The 17,788-nt window shown below is 43.8% G+C and overlaps 1 protein-coding gene across 1 annotated transcript in view; it reads right to left on the bottom strand.

Moving 5' to 3' along the window:
• The window catches only part of LOC139294092 (PH and SEC7 domain-containing protein 1-like), a 34,961-nt gene extending 18,535 nt beyond the window's left edge, over window positions 1–16,426 (bottom strand). The window contains exons 1-3 of the mRNA XM_070915876.1: window positions 16,146–16,426; window positions 15,103–15,340; window positions 14,757–15,016 (exon numbers count right to left, since the gene is read on the bottom strand). Coding sequence (XP_070771977.1) covers window positions 14,757–15,016; window positions 15,103–15,340; window positions 16,146–16,426 — 779 coding nt within the window. The remainder of the gene's footprint in view (window positions 1–14,756; window positions 15,017–15,102; window positions 15,341–16,145) is intronic.
• Between the last annotated feature and the right edge of the window lie 1,362 nt (window positions 16,427–17,788).

The following is a 17,788-nucleotide window of genomic DNA, read 5'->3' as shown; positions in this document are numbered from 1 at the left end:
CTGCTAATTAGCTACTATTAGCATGCTAACACACTGAACATCAGCATTGCCATTGTGAGCGTGTTAGCACACTAATGTTAGCATTTAGCTCAAAGTAGGTACAGCCTCACAGAGCTGCTAGCGTGGCTGCAGACTCAAACGTGGTGGTCGTGACCCAGATCTGTTGTATTTGGGACATTTTTCAGTGTAAAAATAAACTGTGTAATGGAGACACTGTTTCTTATATTTCATATTCACTGTTACTGATCAGCTGACAGACACTGACGCTGATATCTGTGACAAGAGAATACCGTTGAGAGAATTGATCAGTTCAGAGGTTCAGGTTTTCTGTCCAGCTTGTTATCTGCTGTTAGTATGTGCCGTTGAACAAGTGATTTTGTTAGCAGCTGTTCCTCCCACCCTCACAACGCTCCCTCACTCTGAGATACACTCAACAGACAAACAGTAACCAGCCAGCTCAGATCATCACATCCAGTCAGATTCTAATGACATGCTCAGCTTCAGTGTCACATGTAAACTTCATATATTTAGCACTTTTCATTCATTCATTTCCATGTAAACACGTTGTAGCTGGAGGTGGTTATCTTTCCTCTCCCAGCCTCACAGACTGCAGCCTATTTATAACTGCAGTGTTTGCTGCTGCATCGACCAGCGTCCCCTCAGGGATCAATACAGTTTCATTTACTCTCACTTCAGCCGAGCCGAGGAGAATTATTTCTAATTTAACGCACCTCTGTGTTGTTGTGGAAATGAGTCCGTTCTCCATCAGCCGTTCTTCATCGCAGCCTCCCTTTTAATAAACCCACTTTTTCAAACAGTAAACTGGACCATGAGGAGGAAATGAAGTCAGAGATGTGAAGGAGAGTCAGAAAGTGGGAAGTGGTTGAACCACAGTGTGGTCTCCATCTACTTCCCTTAATGAACTCTAACTTCCCTTCAGTGGATTCAGAGGATCAGACTGGATCAGACTGGGTCAGGTGTTTCAGGTGTTTCAGGTGTTTCAGGTAAACGTGATGAAAGACGTGTTCATGGGAGCTTTATTATAAGAGGAGTTCTTAAAGAGGGACACCTAAAGGTCAGTTTAGAGGTTACTCAGTTGTTTAACGTCTTCTGTGTCACTGGAGGAGAAAATAACCCTGATGATGTCACAGTGATGTCATCAGGGTTATCGATTAATGATTATTTTCATTATCGATTCTTACTTCAGGCCGCCGGCTGCAGCAGCTCTCTCACTGCTGTTCCTCGCTTTGTTCTGCTTAACACTTTATGTAAGCTTGTTTCATTGCTCTTGTATAGTTTCTATCTTTGTTTCTATTCTTTTCCATTTTACATACTTTTACTGCAGCGCTCTGATTGGCTCCACTGTTTTTCCAAAGCCGATGATTTGCAGACTTATTTGGATCGCTGAAACAACCGGAGATGTGGGCAACAATTCTGGCTAGTTCTTGATGTTAAAGGCAAAAATCTTCTATTAAAAGACTGTCCTGCTGCCTCTAGGGGGCGCCACAGCATGTAACTGACTGTCCAGCACACAGGATCACATCAGTGAATAAATATCTCCTCCTTTCCCTTCTGCAGACAATCAGAAACATGAGGGACGGGATTTTGTACTTTGACCGAGCAGCTCTGCAGCGCTCACAGGAGGCGACACCAACACTGTTCCTGTTCAAAGGAATGAAACTCATTCAAACACCCAAAACATACATATGATCCAGAAAGTGAGTGCACGCTGGTGTGTCGTAGAGAGAACCGAGTGAACGTGAGTCCGGATGTTTCTGTCGGCGAGTCCTTCCTCCACCAACACAACTCATTCATCCAGGACAGAAATAACCTCTTCACCAGCAGCCGGGGAACTTCTCTCAACAGGACGCCAGGAAATTCTTGTTTTTTTATGTTCTTTACCCAGCAGCCATCGAGGGCCGGCCCCTCTCTGACTGCAGCTTCCACAGATCCAACAGCCGAGTTTAGAACAGACAGAGTGTGGATTATCTGACCCAATAAACGGTGTCTGCTGCTTCTTTTATTCCACTTACAAAACTAAATAATATTGTGTCCCATTTCTAGAATTAGTCCACCAGAATTAGAACTAGAAGTATAGAAAAGTTCTCAGTACGGATTGACTGAAACATCCACCATTCTGCATTTGCTTATGAAAGTATCTGGAAAATAATCTGCAGTTATTCCGTTGACGTTGGGTGGTTAATTATTTGATTGGTATTGTAAACTGACAGTGAATGAACAGTTTGGACGTCATCGCTGGGGATTTTTAGTGATTTACAGTTATTAGTTTATCACAGAGGGTCACCAAGAAATCACAGACCCCCTCCTAATATGACACGATAGCCGGAGATGCTACACCGAAGCACTGGGCGGATGGACACACAGATGTAACGTGTTCATTAGTGAGCTTCAGAGGTGTTGGTAGCTGTTATTTAACTTTGGAGGGAGCCAGGCTAGCTGTTTCCCCCTGCTTCAAGTCATTATGCTAAGCTAGGTTAACCACATCCTCCTGAGTCCTGACATGAGACTGACAAGTACTTTATAATTAATTAATTAATTATTAAACAACAGCTACAATAATCACTTGAAGTCAGCAGGAATGTTGAAGTTTTCTAGAACTAAGTGCCAACAAACTGCGTTGGAGGGATTCGCGTTTTCTGACAGTAAGTTGTCTGTTGTACCTCCTGCTACCCAAAACACACCAACCAAGTGCACATGTGCCATATATTACATACTAGTCATGCAGCTTTCATGTCATATCCAAGTTATTGTTATTACCAGCCTTGTAAATACTGTAGTAACTACTAGACTGGGAAACTCCATAAGCTTCAATAAATCTGATGACATGAGAATATACAGAAGTGCCTGAAAATCAATAAAACATGGACGCCTCACATTGGGCAAAGTCTGTCATTCAAAATAATGAAACCCTTAATACATGAATGTGGTGTTATATTGTCAGTGTTTCATCCCTCAATACAACCATCTTGAGTGGTCTGATGATGTGAACACTCACAAGTCGTGAATCAGGAATCTTTCCCATCTCCTCCATCCATCACATATGACGTCACCGTAACCACATTAAGCCCCGTTACTGGCAGTGAGTGCAAATGTCCAAAACACCAAACAGTAAAAACACTCATACCACCTCCAGCACAGAAAAATACAAAAACATGAACCAAATTCTCCAAAATGCCTCATTCATTTTTACCAAAGAAACAAAGGATCTACAACTAAATAAAGGACCGTGAACATCCCCGTCTCTGGGCTGAGATTGGTTCGATCCACCAGCCGTCTCACCGGAGAGAGAGAGGCTTAAAACAATGAGTCACTGAGCAGCAGAGAGAGAAACCAGAAGAGAAGAGAAAGAATGTCAGAGGCCGAAAGGGAAAGACAGGAAAAAGGAACAAATATAGAGAGAGACAGAAGACAGAGTAAGAGACAGACAGACTGTTATTTTCCAGGGTGTGTCAGACAGCTTTCATTCATCCCGTCTGAAACCACCAACACACTGAACGTGACTGATCACAGGCTGCGTTCTGTTGGTCCAGTAACTTCAGTCATTTCCTCAAACAGCTGCTCACTGTAGTCTTTATCAAAGGAAGACTACAGTGTTGGGACTATTTTCAGCAGCGGATGAATCCACATTTGGATCCATCGATCCATCATCTATCATCATCCATCCATCATCCATCCATCCATAAATCATCCATCCATCCATCCATTAATCCATCATCTATCATCTATTATCCATCCATCATCCATCATCATCCATCCATCCATCCATCATCATCCATCCAGCCAGTATCCATAAATCATCCATCCATCCATCATCTATCATCATCCATCCATCGATCCATCCATCCATCCATCATCCAGCCAGTATCCATAAATCATCCATCCATCCATCCATTAATCCATCATCCATCATCTATTATCCATCCATCATCCATCATCTATCATCATCCATCCATCCATCCATCCAGCCAGTATCCATAAATCATCCATCCATCCATCCATCCATTAATCCATCATCTATTATCCACCCATCATCCATCCATCATTTATCCATCATCCATCCATCCATCCATCATCCATCCAGCCAGTATCCATAAATCATCCATCCATCCATTAATCCATCATCCATCATCTATTATCCATCCATCATCCATCCATCCATCCATCCATCCATCATCTATCATCATCCATCCATCCAGTATCCATAAATCATCCATCCATCCATCCATTAATCCATCATCCACCCATCATCCATCCATCATTTATCCATCATCCATCCATCCATCCAGCCAGTATCCATAAGTCATCCATCCATCATCCATCCATCCATCATCTATCATCCATCCATTATCCATCCATCCATCAATCCAGCCAGTATCCATAAATCAGTCATCCATCCATCCATCCATCCATTAATCCATCATCCATCCATCATTTATCCATCATCCATCCATCCATTATTTATCCATCCATCCATCCAGCCAGTATCCATAAATCATCCATCCATCATCTATCATCCATCCATCATCCATCCATCCATTATCCATCCATCCATCATCATCCATCCATCCATCCAGCCAGTATCCATAAATCATCCATCCATCCATCCATTAATCCATCATCCATCCATCCATCATCTATTATCCACCCATCATTTATCCATCATCCATCCATCATTTATCCATCCATCATCCATCCAGCCAGTATCCATAAATCATCCATCCATCATCCATCCATCATCCATCTATCATCCATCCATCATCCATCTATCATCCATCCATCATCCATCCATCATCCATCCATCCATCCTCTATCATCATCCATCCATCCATCCATCCATCATCCATCTATCATCCATCCATCCATCCATCCATCCATCCATCATCCATCTATCATCCATCCATCCATCATCCATCATCCATCATCATCCATCCAGCCAGTATCCATAAATCAGCCATCCATCATCCATCCATCCATCCATCATCCATCCATCCATCCATCCATCATCCATCCATCCATCTATCATCCATCCCCCCTCCCTCAGAGGTTTCAGTCCCTCTGTCTTCTGACAGTCAGAGTCATAGTTCACTCGTCCACTCGAGGTCTTTGTCGGTTCAATGTCAACATACATTTTAAGCGTTGAGTCAAACGTCTGACGCTGTGGTTTTTCTTGGGAGTGTTTATTACAGCTGTTTGCTAGCAACACTGTTCAACCTGACTGATGTGAATTTACTGTCAGCTGTCTCATGCCACAGGAAAAGTTCTAATCATTCCTTAATGGTCAAACGAAATACAAATCTCTCATAACTGATACATCAACACGACTTTGATATCCAGTGTGTGTTTTGTAAGAAAGCAGAAGGTGGTAAACTGAGTTCAGTCTTCACATGTTCCACTCAGGCCTCACTGTGAAACCAGTGCTTGATGTATAATGGATGCTCAGTAGGAAAGTCAAAACAGCAAACTTCCTCCAAACTGCAGAGGAGACCCTCTGCCTGCAGGGACTAAACTCAGCAGAAAGGTCTGGACTCACTAAAAAACACAGGAAAGTTCATTACGGATTCTGTTTGAAGTGACGCAGAGCGAAGCCTCCGAGCAGAGCCGTGTTACTGCTGAGTCAGATCAACGAGTTCAGGCAGTTTAACACTAAAACCGAACCAAACCCAGAAAGACTCCAGGAGCGGCTCCATCAGGAGGATCCGCGGGTCAGCCTGAGGGTCACGTGACGTCGACAGATCAATGGATGCTCAGTAAAGGTCAGATGCTGATTCCTCCCTGAACACATCGCTGCTTTGTTCCAGCTCTCCTCCTTAAATCTTCCTCTCATTGCAGATTAAAGATGCCGACATACAGAAAGCTAAAAGGGTCGAAGGACTGCACGGTTGCATCGAACATCACTTGTGACTTGTGTGCGTCATCAGAAGCCACGATTAGAGAAGTTAAAACACGATACTTCCACGTCGAGGGACTGTGTTGGCTTCTGCTTGTGTTTTCTTTGATGCTGGTAGAGATTGTTGAGAGTGAAGACAACATGAAGGAAGTTGGACAAATAACTTACATGTTCTTGAGCTAGTGTAAGTGTGAACTGTGCAACTGCATTATGGAGGGCAACCGTGCTGCAACCCCTCTGCTCTCTATGACAGGTAACATGACCACTTTAGCTTTACTGACTGCAGGTCAGTAATGAGATGTGACAGATGTGTCACAGGGTGCTGAGGTTCTTCTCTCAGTCAGTATAGGACACTGAGTCTCTACCGTCTGACCTCTGACCTCTCTGTGGAGCGGGGGGTGGCAGTTAAACCAGAGCAGAGGAGAGAACAGTTTCTGGACAGACGTTCGGGTTTCAAAGGCCAATACCAATATCTGAGGCTTTCATGCTAAAACTAATCCAAATATTCCAAGAATTCACCAGAGTTCACGCCAGAATCAGACTGTAGTCAGAGCTGAACACAATCATGGGACAAAAGGTAGATAGGAAATATTCCAGACTTACAGTCCTATTTTCTAAAAGCTGCACTATAATAATATTATATAAATATTTTTATATGACCAAACCATCTCTGCAGCTGTTCGGAGCTCTTCAGGCTCTTTTAGCTGCTAGTTTTGGTTTTGCGGCACACTTCCTGTCTGCTTCGGTCTCAGTGTTTGTGATGAAGACGACGTCAGCAGCAGACAGCAGACAGACTCCGTTAGACACTATAAATAAATGTAATACTGTTAATACTGTCTGTCCTTGTGTGACTATTTCTGAAAAGCTAGCATGCTAAGGCTAACAAACATGCTAATGACATCAACAGCTCACTCTCTTAACGACTTAATTTAGCTACCAGAAACAGGAAAGACATCTCTGCTAGAAAGCTGGTGATTCAACAGTTACTTATTTAACTCCAGACAGCATCATCGAATACAATCGTACCCAACCTGTGTCCTCATAAAACTGTCTCTCTCCGTCTCCTCCACCTGCTGAAAATACACGTAGACGCCATCTGATACAAGAACAAGCTACACACACACACATCCATATATGTGTATATATGTATGTGTGTATGTCATATGTATGTCAAAAAAATTAAAGGAACACTTTGAAAACACATCAGATCTCAATGGGAAAACAATCATGCTGGATATCTATACAGATATGGACTGTGTAATGTGTTAGAAACTAAAGGATGCCACATCGTTTGATGGAAATGAAAATTATCAACCTACAGAGGGCAGAATTCAAAGACACCCCGAAAATCAAAGTGAAAAAATGATGCGGCAGGCTCGTCCATTTTGCTCAAATTCCATTTCAGCAACTCAAAATGGTACTCAGCACTGTGTATTGCCCCCACGTGCTTGTAAGCGTGCCTGACAATGTCAGTCATTAAAGGGTCATGTTAAGGTCATCAGGTGTTTCACCTTCCTGGGAAATCAGCAGTGAAGTATCCAGTTCCTTTACTTAAGTAAAAGTACTAATACCACACTGTGAAAATACTCTGTTACAAGAGTTGTTACTTCTGTAAGTATAATCAGGAAGTATTACAGTTAAACGTAGTCAAAGCAGGAAGCTGGTCCCTGCATCATTAGAGAGAAAAATGGCTGCAGATGTGCAGTCACTGATTCTGTTGGCCAGCAGGGACACTCTGTTGCTCCGATGAATGAATCATGTTTAGCTCAGTAAGTCTGTCTTATTCTGACTGATTGTTTGATGTTTTAACATGATAGTTTTCAAGCTGTAGTTTTAAAGTGTGTCGCAGAGAGCAGAGAGTACTGAAACACTGAAGATGAGAATAAAGTGTTTAAACCTTCTTCGTCTTCGTTACGTGGAATAACTCAGATGTCCGTTCATCAAATCTGATGTTATTCAATTACAAAAAGAGCTCCGGGGGCGAGCAGCGGCTGTCTCCCCAGCTCGCGCTCAGTTGATATGTCTCTCTTGTTTTAGCTGTGGAGCTGTATTTCTACATGTTGGTATGACTGTTTTAATACTTGTTCATGGTTTTACTGCGTTTGGTTTGGTCGGGCAGCACCCTGAAGAGCACCTAACAACCTCCACCACAGCTGCACTGTCAACTGGAGGGACACACACACAGGAGACGCTCCACATGTCTCAGATTCTGGTGCTGTTCTTCAGGAGACCAAATGATGTCAACTGAGAGACAGACAGGCAGGCAGACAGACAGAGAGACAGGCAGGCAGGCAGGCAGGCAGGCTGGTAGACAGAGAGACAGACAGACAGGCAGGCAAGCAGACAGGCAGACAGACAGAGAGGCAGGCAGACAGGCAGACAGGCAGACAGGCAGGCAGAGAGACAGAGAGACAGAGAGGCAGGCAGACAGACAGACAGGATCAATCAGACCGCATCACATCCATCATGTCGAACTGGACTCTCTGACTTGTAATAACCCAAATCAGACAGACACAATGAATCAGTGTGACCGAGTGTGACTCGTCACCAGAGAGACATCAAGTCTCCATGACAGCGTCCGTCCACCAGAGAGCGCTGACTAGCTTCACACTGTGAGCTCCGAACAGATCTGTGGTTTTTTAAAGGGCAACTTACTTAATAAATACAAACAGCGACAAACTCCACCGCTGACTAACGAAAATAACAGCAGACTCACCTGTACACGGCCGGGTAGGGAGGGGCGTACAGGTACCTGTCCTCCAGAGCCCCGCCCCCCCAGCACAACAGGTAGCTGGCCATGTCGGCGCGGCCCCGCCCACTCTCACACCCAGCCTGCGCTGTCAGCGGCCGAGAGCAGCCGCCAATCCACCGACATCCACATCGACACCTCTGAGTCGAGAGGAGGCGTTACCGGGAGCAACCGAGTGACATCATCCAGACGTTAATCTGATGACATCATAACAACACGACTCAGTGTATCTGTCTTTGTGTTTCATTCACAGTGTTTCCCTCCAGCAGCAGCAGCGTCTCCTCCTCTCTAATCCGTCTGGTGTTCGTCCTCCTCCTTCGGCTGCTTCAGGTTTGCTCCTCGCTGCTCTGTCAGTTCCTTCCTCCTCCTCCTCCTCCTCTTCTCGGTTTCCTCCTCACTTTAAAAATCTCAACGCCGGCTTTTCTCTCAACAACTTCACGGCACAACTTTCTCTCGTTCTCCTCCCTCCCCTCTCATCCATCAGCTGGGTTATTTTCCTCGACTGAGGGGGGGAGGAGGTATGTGTTTCCTCCCTAGTTTGACCCGGGACGCCCCTCCTCCTCCTCCTCCTCCTCCTCCTCCTTATCCTCCTCCTCCCTCTGTCCTCTCCTTCCCCTCTTCCTCTCTTTGTCTCTTCTTACCTTCCTTTCACTCCATCGACCTTCCTGGAAGTTTTCATCTGACACTTTTCTAGCAGCTCAATAAACCTCAGTTCTCCTCCGACAAACATGGAGACAGTTCACTTCAGGAGTCCTTCATTTATGACTTCAGGAGAAGAAAACCTGAACTACAACACTGAAACACTCCAAACCTTGTTTACAAAACTCAAAATGAGTCTTTTCAAAGGTACTTTTACAGTGTTTCACCTCACCTACAGCACCAACCGTTACGTATTCACTGTTTATTCATTAAATCAGTAAACAGATCTTTTATTGGTCCGCTCTGATTTTAATGTTGCCATTTCTTCATGTCTTTCTATGAAGCACATTTCATCTCTTTGTTTACGTGAAGGACAAATCGTTAACAAATATTTGTAAATATAAACGCAAACAATGTCATTTTCAGAATAAATCCTAACATTTCATTAACATGTTGCATTGTAATGTCTTTGTTTTGTCACACTAACAATACTAAAGAAACCCGACACTTCATCTAAAAACAATCTGACATAATTTAATCCAACTCCACTCTATTTACAGCTAAACTGAACTTTACAAAATGAGCTAAATTTAGCGACTAAATACTATCATTACTAGTAGCAGTAGTAGTAATAATAATAGTATTCAGACACTATAGGAACGTCTACACGCTTCAATTCCTAAACCAGCAGCATCAACAGCCGAGAGTAAGCAGGTCAGGGGTCAGAGGTCAGAGGTCACAGCACCCAGACAACAGAAAGATCCACAGAGAGAGAGACGGGGGGGTAGTTTTACTGAAAGGATTTGAGAGTTTGTGTTCAGGGAGTGTCTCTAGTTTTCTGACAGGAGTGGGCGGTCTCGCTTTCCAAAGCGAAACGCTGGCTGAATGAATCCATCTGGAATTTCCCTCTATAGGCTGATAAAAGTGTGTGTGCGCGCGTGTGTGTGTGTGTGTGTGTGTGTGTGTGTGTGTGTGTGTTGGGAGGAGTCTCATTACATGAGAAGAAGAAGAAGAAGAAGAAGAAGAAGAAGCTGTTGTTTTGTGATCCTGTTTTGAATCTCTCTCTTTGCTTTCAGGAAACTTTGGGTTCGATTTGTTTTCAACAGGAAACAATACAGTTTGTGTTTGAATTTGAATTCTCTGCGTCCACACCCAGTGGAGGGAGTGGACCGAGGCCAAAGGAAAACACTGAACTCCTCCAGACCAACACAGAAAGCTCCCAGCAGCAGTTTCTGAGTGTTCATTTCATTCCTCAAATATCTGAATGTGTTCGCGTGCTGAGAGTTTCTGTTAAAAACACACGAAGAAGAAAATGTTCCCTGAAAACAAGATTGAGCTTCTTGTCGTTCATCTGAAAACAGTCAATTATTCTAATAATAAATGAGCACTGTACTGACAAACAGACAGGGGCTACAGCTAACTCAGCTGACCTTCAGCTACAGCTAAAACAAGGATAAAACAAGATCTTTGCTAAACTCAGACAGGAGTTCAAAAGCTAACTCCTGTCTGAGCTTAACAATGGGTGAAAGCTATTCCTGAGATAAAGCTAATCATGAGCTAAACCCAGGGGTAAAACGTATTCAGTGCTAAAGCTAACACTGGGCAAAAGCCCCAAATTAAAGCTAACCATGGGTTGAAGTTGTAAGTTATTTCAAGAAATCAAACCCTATTCTTAATACTATATAAGGTCTGCCATTTCATTTGCATTCAGTAATTATCTCTCTATATAGCAGTTTTCATCGGTAGTGGCGGAGTCCGCCATCCCAGCACACAAGGCTGCATTGGCAGGAAATGCTGCAGCAAGTTATCCAGTGTTACTGTTTGGAATTTGATCTTTTTGTTGTCAATGGATCAGTTTGAAATTTTTTGTGGGAAAATCTCATAATTATGAGAAAACAAAGTATCTCATACTTTCGAGATAAAGACCAGATAATTATGAAAGATGGACTTTGTATTTATAAAATAGTTTTCTTGTAAATACAACCAAATTGGAGAAATTCTCTGTTTTGTTTGGTAAATGCTGTCCTACGCTGAATAATCAGCTGTTTGTCTGAAAAGACTGAAAGTGCTTTAAAACCAGAAGATGACGTCATGGCTTCAACAATCATCTCCACACAGACTGCAGCTCCTACAGATGTTTCCGTACGTACTTGTAGGGATCTTCTGACAAAAAGAAATCACAAAGTCGTCCTCTCTCTGAATGTCAGAAGACAGAACAGCAGACGCTCTCTCTCTCCGGCTTTAAACAAAGGTTTCTGAGGTGAACTGACAAAGACGGGGAGTGAATTATAAGACGCCGACTCATTGTTAAATACAGACTTTACAGGGTCTGTAATAGCAGAGCAGCAGAGTTTAACTGAACCAAACCCTCCATCACGCACCGACTGAAGGCCCACAGTTTGAAACGAACAAACTGAAGCAGAGCTAAAAGCAGAGCTGCTTGGTGTCCTGGTTCTGCAGACGGAGACTCACGCCATGTGGTATGGTTTGGTGGTTTGGTTAAAAGTAACCATGTGGAGCTGGAAGCTGAACACGAGAGGATGTGGAACCAAAACCGGTCACCAAACGTCACAGACCAGATCAAAAAGACCACATGGGGACAGGACCTCCACAGACAGACACTCATATTCAAGACTTACTTAAAACTGTATGTTGACACATTGTGGAGTAGCTCAGCTAATTTGAATATAGAAAATATATCCACATATTTTAGGGGGAATCGACACAAACGGGATTACACTTTGGGGTGAGGCTGATCTTTTGTATCTCGTAACCTTCCAGCTTCGATGGGCTGACCTGTGAAAAGTTGAAATGGATAACTAAAGGGACATGTTGTCATGACAACTGGTTGAAATGTCCAGCTCCTGCTCCTCCAGTTGAAAACTAGGATCACTATTGTCACATGTGCAGCCGTTAACACACCACCGTGTGTTAGGCCACCCTGTCTACCAAAGGGTCACTTCTGACAGGGCTGTGAACTATCTATTGATCCTGGTCCCGGTCTGAAGTGTTCATGGGTTAGGGTTAGGGTCTTTTTCCAGAGAAGTCCAGTAACATCACAATGACTCTGATCTGGGCCTCGCTTCACTACCAAGACTAACAACACAAATCAGCTGTCCGTGATGTGGAGAGTTCGGTTTCATTCTTCCTGACCGGCAGTGACGCCAGAAATTCATGGAACCATGGTTACACATGTAATTCTGCCATGTGTTGGTTCTGTGTAGAACCTCCTCTGTTCAGACCTCCAGCTGGTCATGTGACCTGCAGCCTCTCTTCCTGTCAGTGTCAGAACCAGGTGCTGAACCGTGACACAACTTCTCTCTTTGTCTATTTTAAACCCCGACATCTCACGCTCCAGGAAGTTAATCTGCCGTTGCCGTGGTTACCGCAGCCGTAGACTGGCCGGGCGCCAGGTCTGATTGGCTGCCAAGGACCAGGTATGACAACAACACAACAGACTGAACGGACGAGACGGAGGAACAGAACACAGACTACAGATCAGACGAAACAACCTTTGTTTCTAAGTGCACAGAGAAGCAGCTCTTCATTACAAACACTTTATTTCTCATTGTTCCTCTTTGATGACTTTTTAGTAAAATTCCTGTTGACTTGATAAATTCAGTATAATGTTTATTCCCACTGCACTAATTCATCAGAGTCATACTCGACACTCTGCAGTGGTGGAAAGTAACATTAAGCACGTTAAGTACATTTACTCAAGTACTATACTTAAATACAATTGTATTTTACAAATATTTGTAACAAAGTATTTTTACTCAGTGGTATTACTACTTTTACTAGTACTAACTAGTACTCACTTCCACCACTGCCACTTTGTGAAAAACACTTTCTCTGGTTAACAGCTGATCCTGTTATATCGCTGTTAAACTACCGCCAATAAAACTTACACAATCACTTCACATTCTCTCTAATGGCCAGCAGGGGGCGACTCCACTGGTTGCTAAAAGAAGTCAGATTGTATAGAAGTCTATGAGAAAACGACCCGACTTCTCTCTTGATTTACGACCTCAGCAAACATTTTCCTCATGAGTTCATGGACTCAGTTGCTAGTTTCAAGTCTTTTTCACTGCAGTTTGATGTTCATTTAGTAAATGATGGTCCCATTTAGAGTCAAACAGACGATTTTGAATAATTTGTCTCTCATCATCAACTCTCATTTAGTCAGAATGAAACGCTGTAGTTTTCTGTTACACATTATCATAAAACTCCCTCTGCTAAAAACGTGAAAAAGTGAATGAGCTTCAGTTTGTTCTCCTCTTTTTCTCTCAAAACCAGAAACAGTTTAAATAAATTCAGATTCAAACAAGGTCGCTCAGTGTCGCCCTCTTTACCCACCTACACAGGACAGTGTGTGTGTGTGTGTGTGTGTGTGTTCAGCTCAGCTACACGTCAGACACTATAATTAAACTCATGTGTTGTCTCACAGCCTGGGCGTACAGTCCAGTCAAATCCTCACACACATGCATGTAAACACACACAAACACAACACACACACACTCACGTTTGTACTTCAATACTTGCGAGAACCCTCATTGTTTTAACCGTCACAACCATTTCAAGATTTAGAGACACGACAAAAACAAATCTCCTCACTCAATAAAACCTCCTGTCTTTCCAAAAATATCTTCACTTTCCAAAATATTTAAACCCTTATTTACTCTTACTCTTGGCCCTCACAAAGACAGACAGACACACACACACACACACACACACACAGAACAAAATGAACATTAACTGTAACCACATCATGACTCTCTGATGCCGTCATGTGGCTGATCTCTGTTACTGCAGCAGGTTTCAGTCCCTCCACAGAGTCACTATTTATTTGATTGTTTGTGTCTATGATACATTTTAAATAAAGTCTTGACTTTCACATACAGTGATCCTGATAGAGACACTGAGGAAGGGATCACTTCACAGACGGTACGGACAAGAGGAACGACTACAGCCAATGAAAGACAGTAAAGAAAAAATCTGTCCTTTATCATCCTGATTCCAGGGCGATGATGAAGACAACAACAGCAGCAACAAAGACAACTTTCAACTGGAGTCAAGTGAACATTTCTCCTTCAAATCACTGAAAACTCACTTCAGCAACCACGTGGTGGCAGCACCACATTATGAAGCCCTGGGGCAAAAATTACATGTTCTGCTGAAAACCCCAAGAAACCATTCCTACGGTGAAACATTTATTCATTACCGTTTATCGCTTATTTACTCATGAATATTGAATGAATGTTAATGTTAATAGAAATTCATATCCTGAGTAGGACAATATAATAATAGTTTATTTGCCATTTTGAAAACAAAACAGGGACCATCAGGGTCCAAGGTGCATGGAGAAAATAGCCTTAAAGGGTCACCCACAAAGGAACAACAGGAACCAGAACAAACACTTCCTGTCCTTAGTCTGGACCTGTACCATCCGCTCTGACTCACCTGGGACTGCTGTGGAGCGAGGGGGCTGAGCTCGCCTTGCGGAAGCCATCTTTGAGGATGGAGCGACGCCACGACTCTTTCTCAGACTTGGATCGAACTGGAGGGCCGGAGTCGTCTTTGGAGCCACCTCGGAGCCCCGCCCCCGAGGCACTGAGGGTGATTTCGGAGCGAGACGTCTCTGAGGGGGCAGACGGGTCCGGGTGGGCCAGCGGGGCAAAACTCAGCTCTATGATCTGCTTGGCGCTCTCGCAGATCTGACTCTGAACACACAAACACATCAGTCTTACCTCCTATCATACAGGACGTATCGATACGATCCTTCGTATTTTCAGCTTCGCTCTCCTACCTGGATCTCTGGGGTGAGGGTGGGCAGGTCGAAGGTGAACACAGACGTGGATCCAGAGGTCAGAAGGTCAACGCTGTCTAGGCTGCTGTACGAGGTGCCTTTGGCCCGGTGAGACTCCATGATGCTTTCAAAATGGCGGCTGAAGGAGTCAAGGTTGCTTTCAGAGGGTCGGCGGGGGCTGCCGATGGAGATGGGAGACTTAAGGCCACCGTGTGAGTTGGACGACGCATCCAACGGCCTGAAAGGTGAACAAACACCAAACTTTAAAGGCTCTGGTGCAGATCAAGCACATGCGTATGTCCTGTCCTTCGAAACGTTTTCCGACATGTCGTCCAGAACCCTGAAAGAGGGTTGTTCATGTGCAAATTTGTCCTGACCTACTGGATTAAATCTGCTTGATAGGAAGTGTACAAACTGGCTGTAATGTGGGTGTGCTACAGAATACAGATAGACAGAATTAGATCATGACAGTGAGGCAGGTTATCGACATGAAACATTCAGGCCTAAAGTTTCTCCTGAACAACAAGATTTTGGTGGGACCTTTGAGACGATTTTCCTGCCACTCAGACAGCCTGCACTAGTCAGGATATACTGATATGACACAGCATGGAGGAGTACAGCCATTAAACCAGTAAATGTTAATGTACAAAATATCTGGTATCACACTGATGATAAATGGACTGCAAACATGTTTTTAACACAAGACTGTCTTGGACATATTCACTACCTGACTGTTAGTGGTAGAGCTGTAACAGATAGTCTGTCTGTGTGAAGCAGGCAGTGTTTTCTTTAGCCTCGAGTGTCAAAGAATGTTTATAACATCTGTAAATATTTTATTCCTGTATACTTGGATGCAGATGTTTTCAAACTGCGAGGGGAGCCGGAGGAGAATGGAAGTGGGTGTGTGGGGGAAAAAGACACTCCTTATAACTGCAGAACAGACGTTTCCTTCAGTATCACTGTGGTCCAGTGATAGCTACACTGCTAACAGCTGATTCAGATACTTTAATGGAGACAATTTGACTAAATGTAAACACTCTCACCCCTTCAGCAGCAGACCAAACACCTCGTCCTCCTCCTTGGTGGCTCTCTGTCTCTGTCTGTCTCCCAGCATTCGTACACTGGCCCAGCTCACTACTCCTTCCTCGTCCTCGTCTTCCTCTTCCTCCTCGTCCTCCTCCTCTTCCTCCTCCTTCCCCCCACCTGTTCGAGGTTTCGGAGAGGCGTCGGCAGGGCTGAAGCTGGAGTTTCCCAGGACGCTGCGGTTACTCCCAAAGGCAGAGTCCGCCTCTGCCTCCTCGGCTGCCTCTGCCTCCGCCCGCATCACCTACACAACAATAATCAATATTTGATATACGTGAACATTAAGACATTACAAAACCAGATGAGACGAACTAGATAGAATCAGATCGGATTAAATCAGATCACCTCGTCCAGGTCGGTCTCCCTGTAGCACCGCAGTGGCACGGCGTCCAGATCCGTCTCAGAGTATTTGATGGTTTGGCGAATGATGCCCGTCTTGGGGGTGGAGCCTCGAGGGTCGGGGGTCACCAGCTCCACCTCAACCTGTCGCACCTCGTGATGTGACAACTTCTGACCTTCGCCGTCCCGCCCCCTCCTCTGATTGGCTGGTCTTAGATGGAGGGAGGAGGGAGGGGTGGGGCTGGGCGAGCCGCTGGTAGGAGGCGTCTGCAGGAGAAAGAGAAAGTGAAGAGTTTTTATGTCTGAAGTCGTAAAGATCTCAACTGGGGTACCACAAGGTTCTGTCGTCCATTTTTATAAACAATACTAGAAGGAACATCCAGCGAAGCCAAGTGAAGATATATTTGTATGCAGATGATACAGTTGTATACATACAGTCGACATACATTACTGACCTCTAAACTGCACGTTTCAGTTATCTTTTTACCAATTATAAATAACCTTTTGGTGCAAAATTATAAGTATTTCATGGCCATCTCCAGAAACCATGCCAATGCTGTACTACAGCCAATAAACTGTATATCAGCTGATATTAACATCAGCATCTGCGTAAACTCAGTAACAGAATGTGAGTAAATGACAAAGACATCATTTAAAAACAGTGTCTTCATTACAGAGTTTGTCCACCAGAGAGCACTGACAAGTTTACACTGTAAAATGTTCATACTTACGACATATATAGGTCAAACACACAATCAAATTCAATGGAATTCTCATCATAAATGCGAAGAAATGTACATCGGCTGTGGATCTGAAACCATTAGTCAAGTCACTGATTAGTTAATTGACAGAAAACGGCGACTATTTATTGGAGGCAACATACTGGATGTAAAGCAAAGGGAAAACATTTTGCTATTTTTAACCAACTTGGGAGGTTAAAGGAAAAGTTTTACACTTTACATTTTTTGGACTGCTTCAGGGTGAGATAAGGCCACACATTTCCACAGCCAGCAGACACCAATTACCTCAGTTAAAAAAATTAAGGCAACTAGTGTAAAAGTGAAAGTCGGAAAGTCGGAAAAAGATGCTAAATATAGAACAGGAAGTGAGTAGTGGTGTGTAGTAATACTTGTGAGTAGAGTTGCACACTGTAAGACCTGTTCTAGCTGATGTTAAGCTTCAGCTAATTGGCTTAGAAGAAGACTGGAAGCTCCTGAAGCTGCTTGTTTACTTCACAGAGTGGAGAAACAAAACAAGAGAAAAG

This window comes from Enoplosus armatus, chromosome 12 (assembly GCF_043641665.1).
Source record: "Enoplosus armatus isolate fEnoArm2 chromosome 12, fEnoArm2.hap1, whole genome shotgun sequence".
In the NCBI taxonomy this organism is placed as follows: domain Eukaryota; kingdom Metazoa; phylum Chordata; class Actinopteri; order Centrarchiformes; family Enoplosidae; genus Enoplosus; species Enoplosus armatus.
This window is presented reverse-complemented; position numbering and strand designations above follow the sequence as displayed.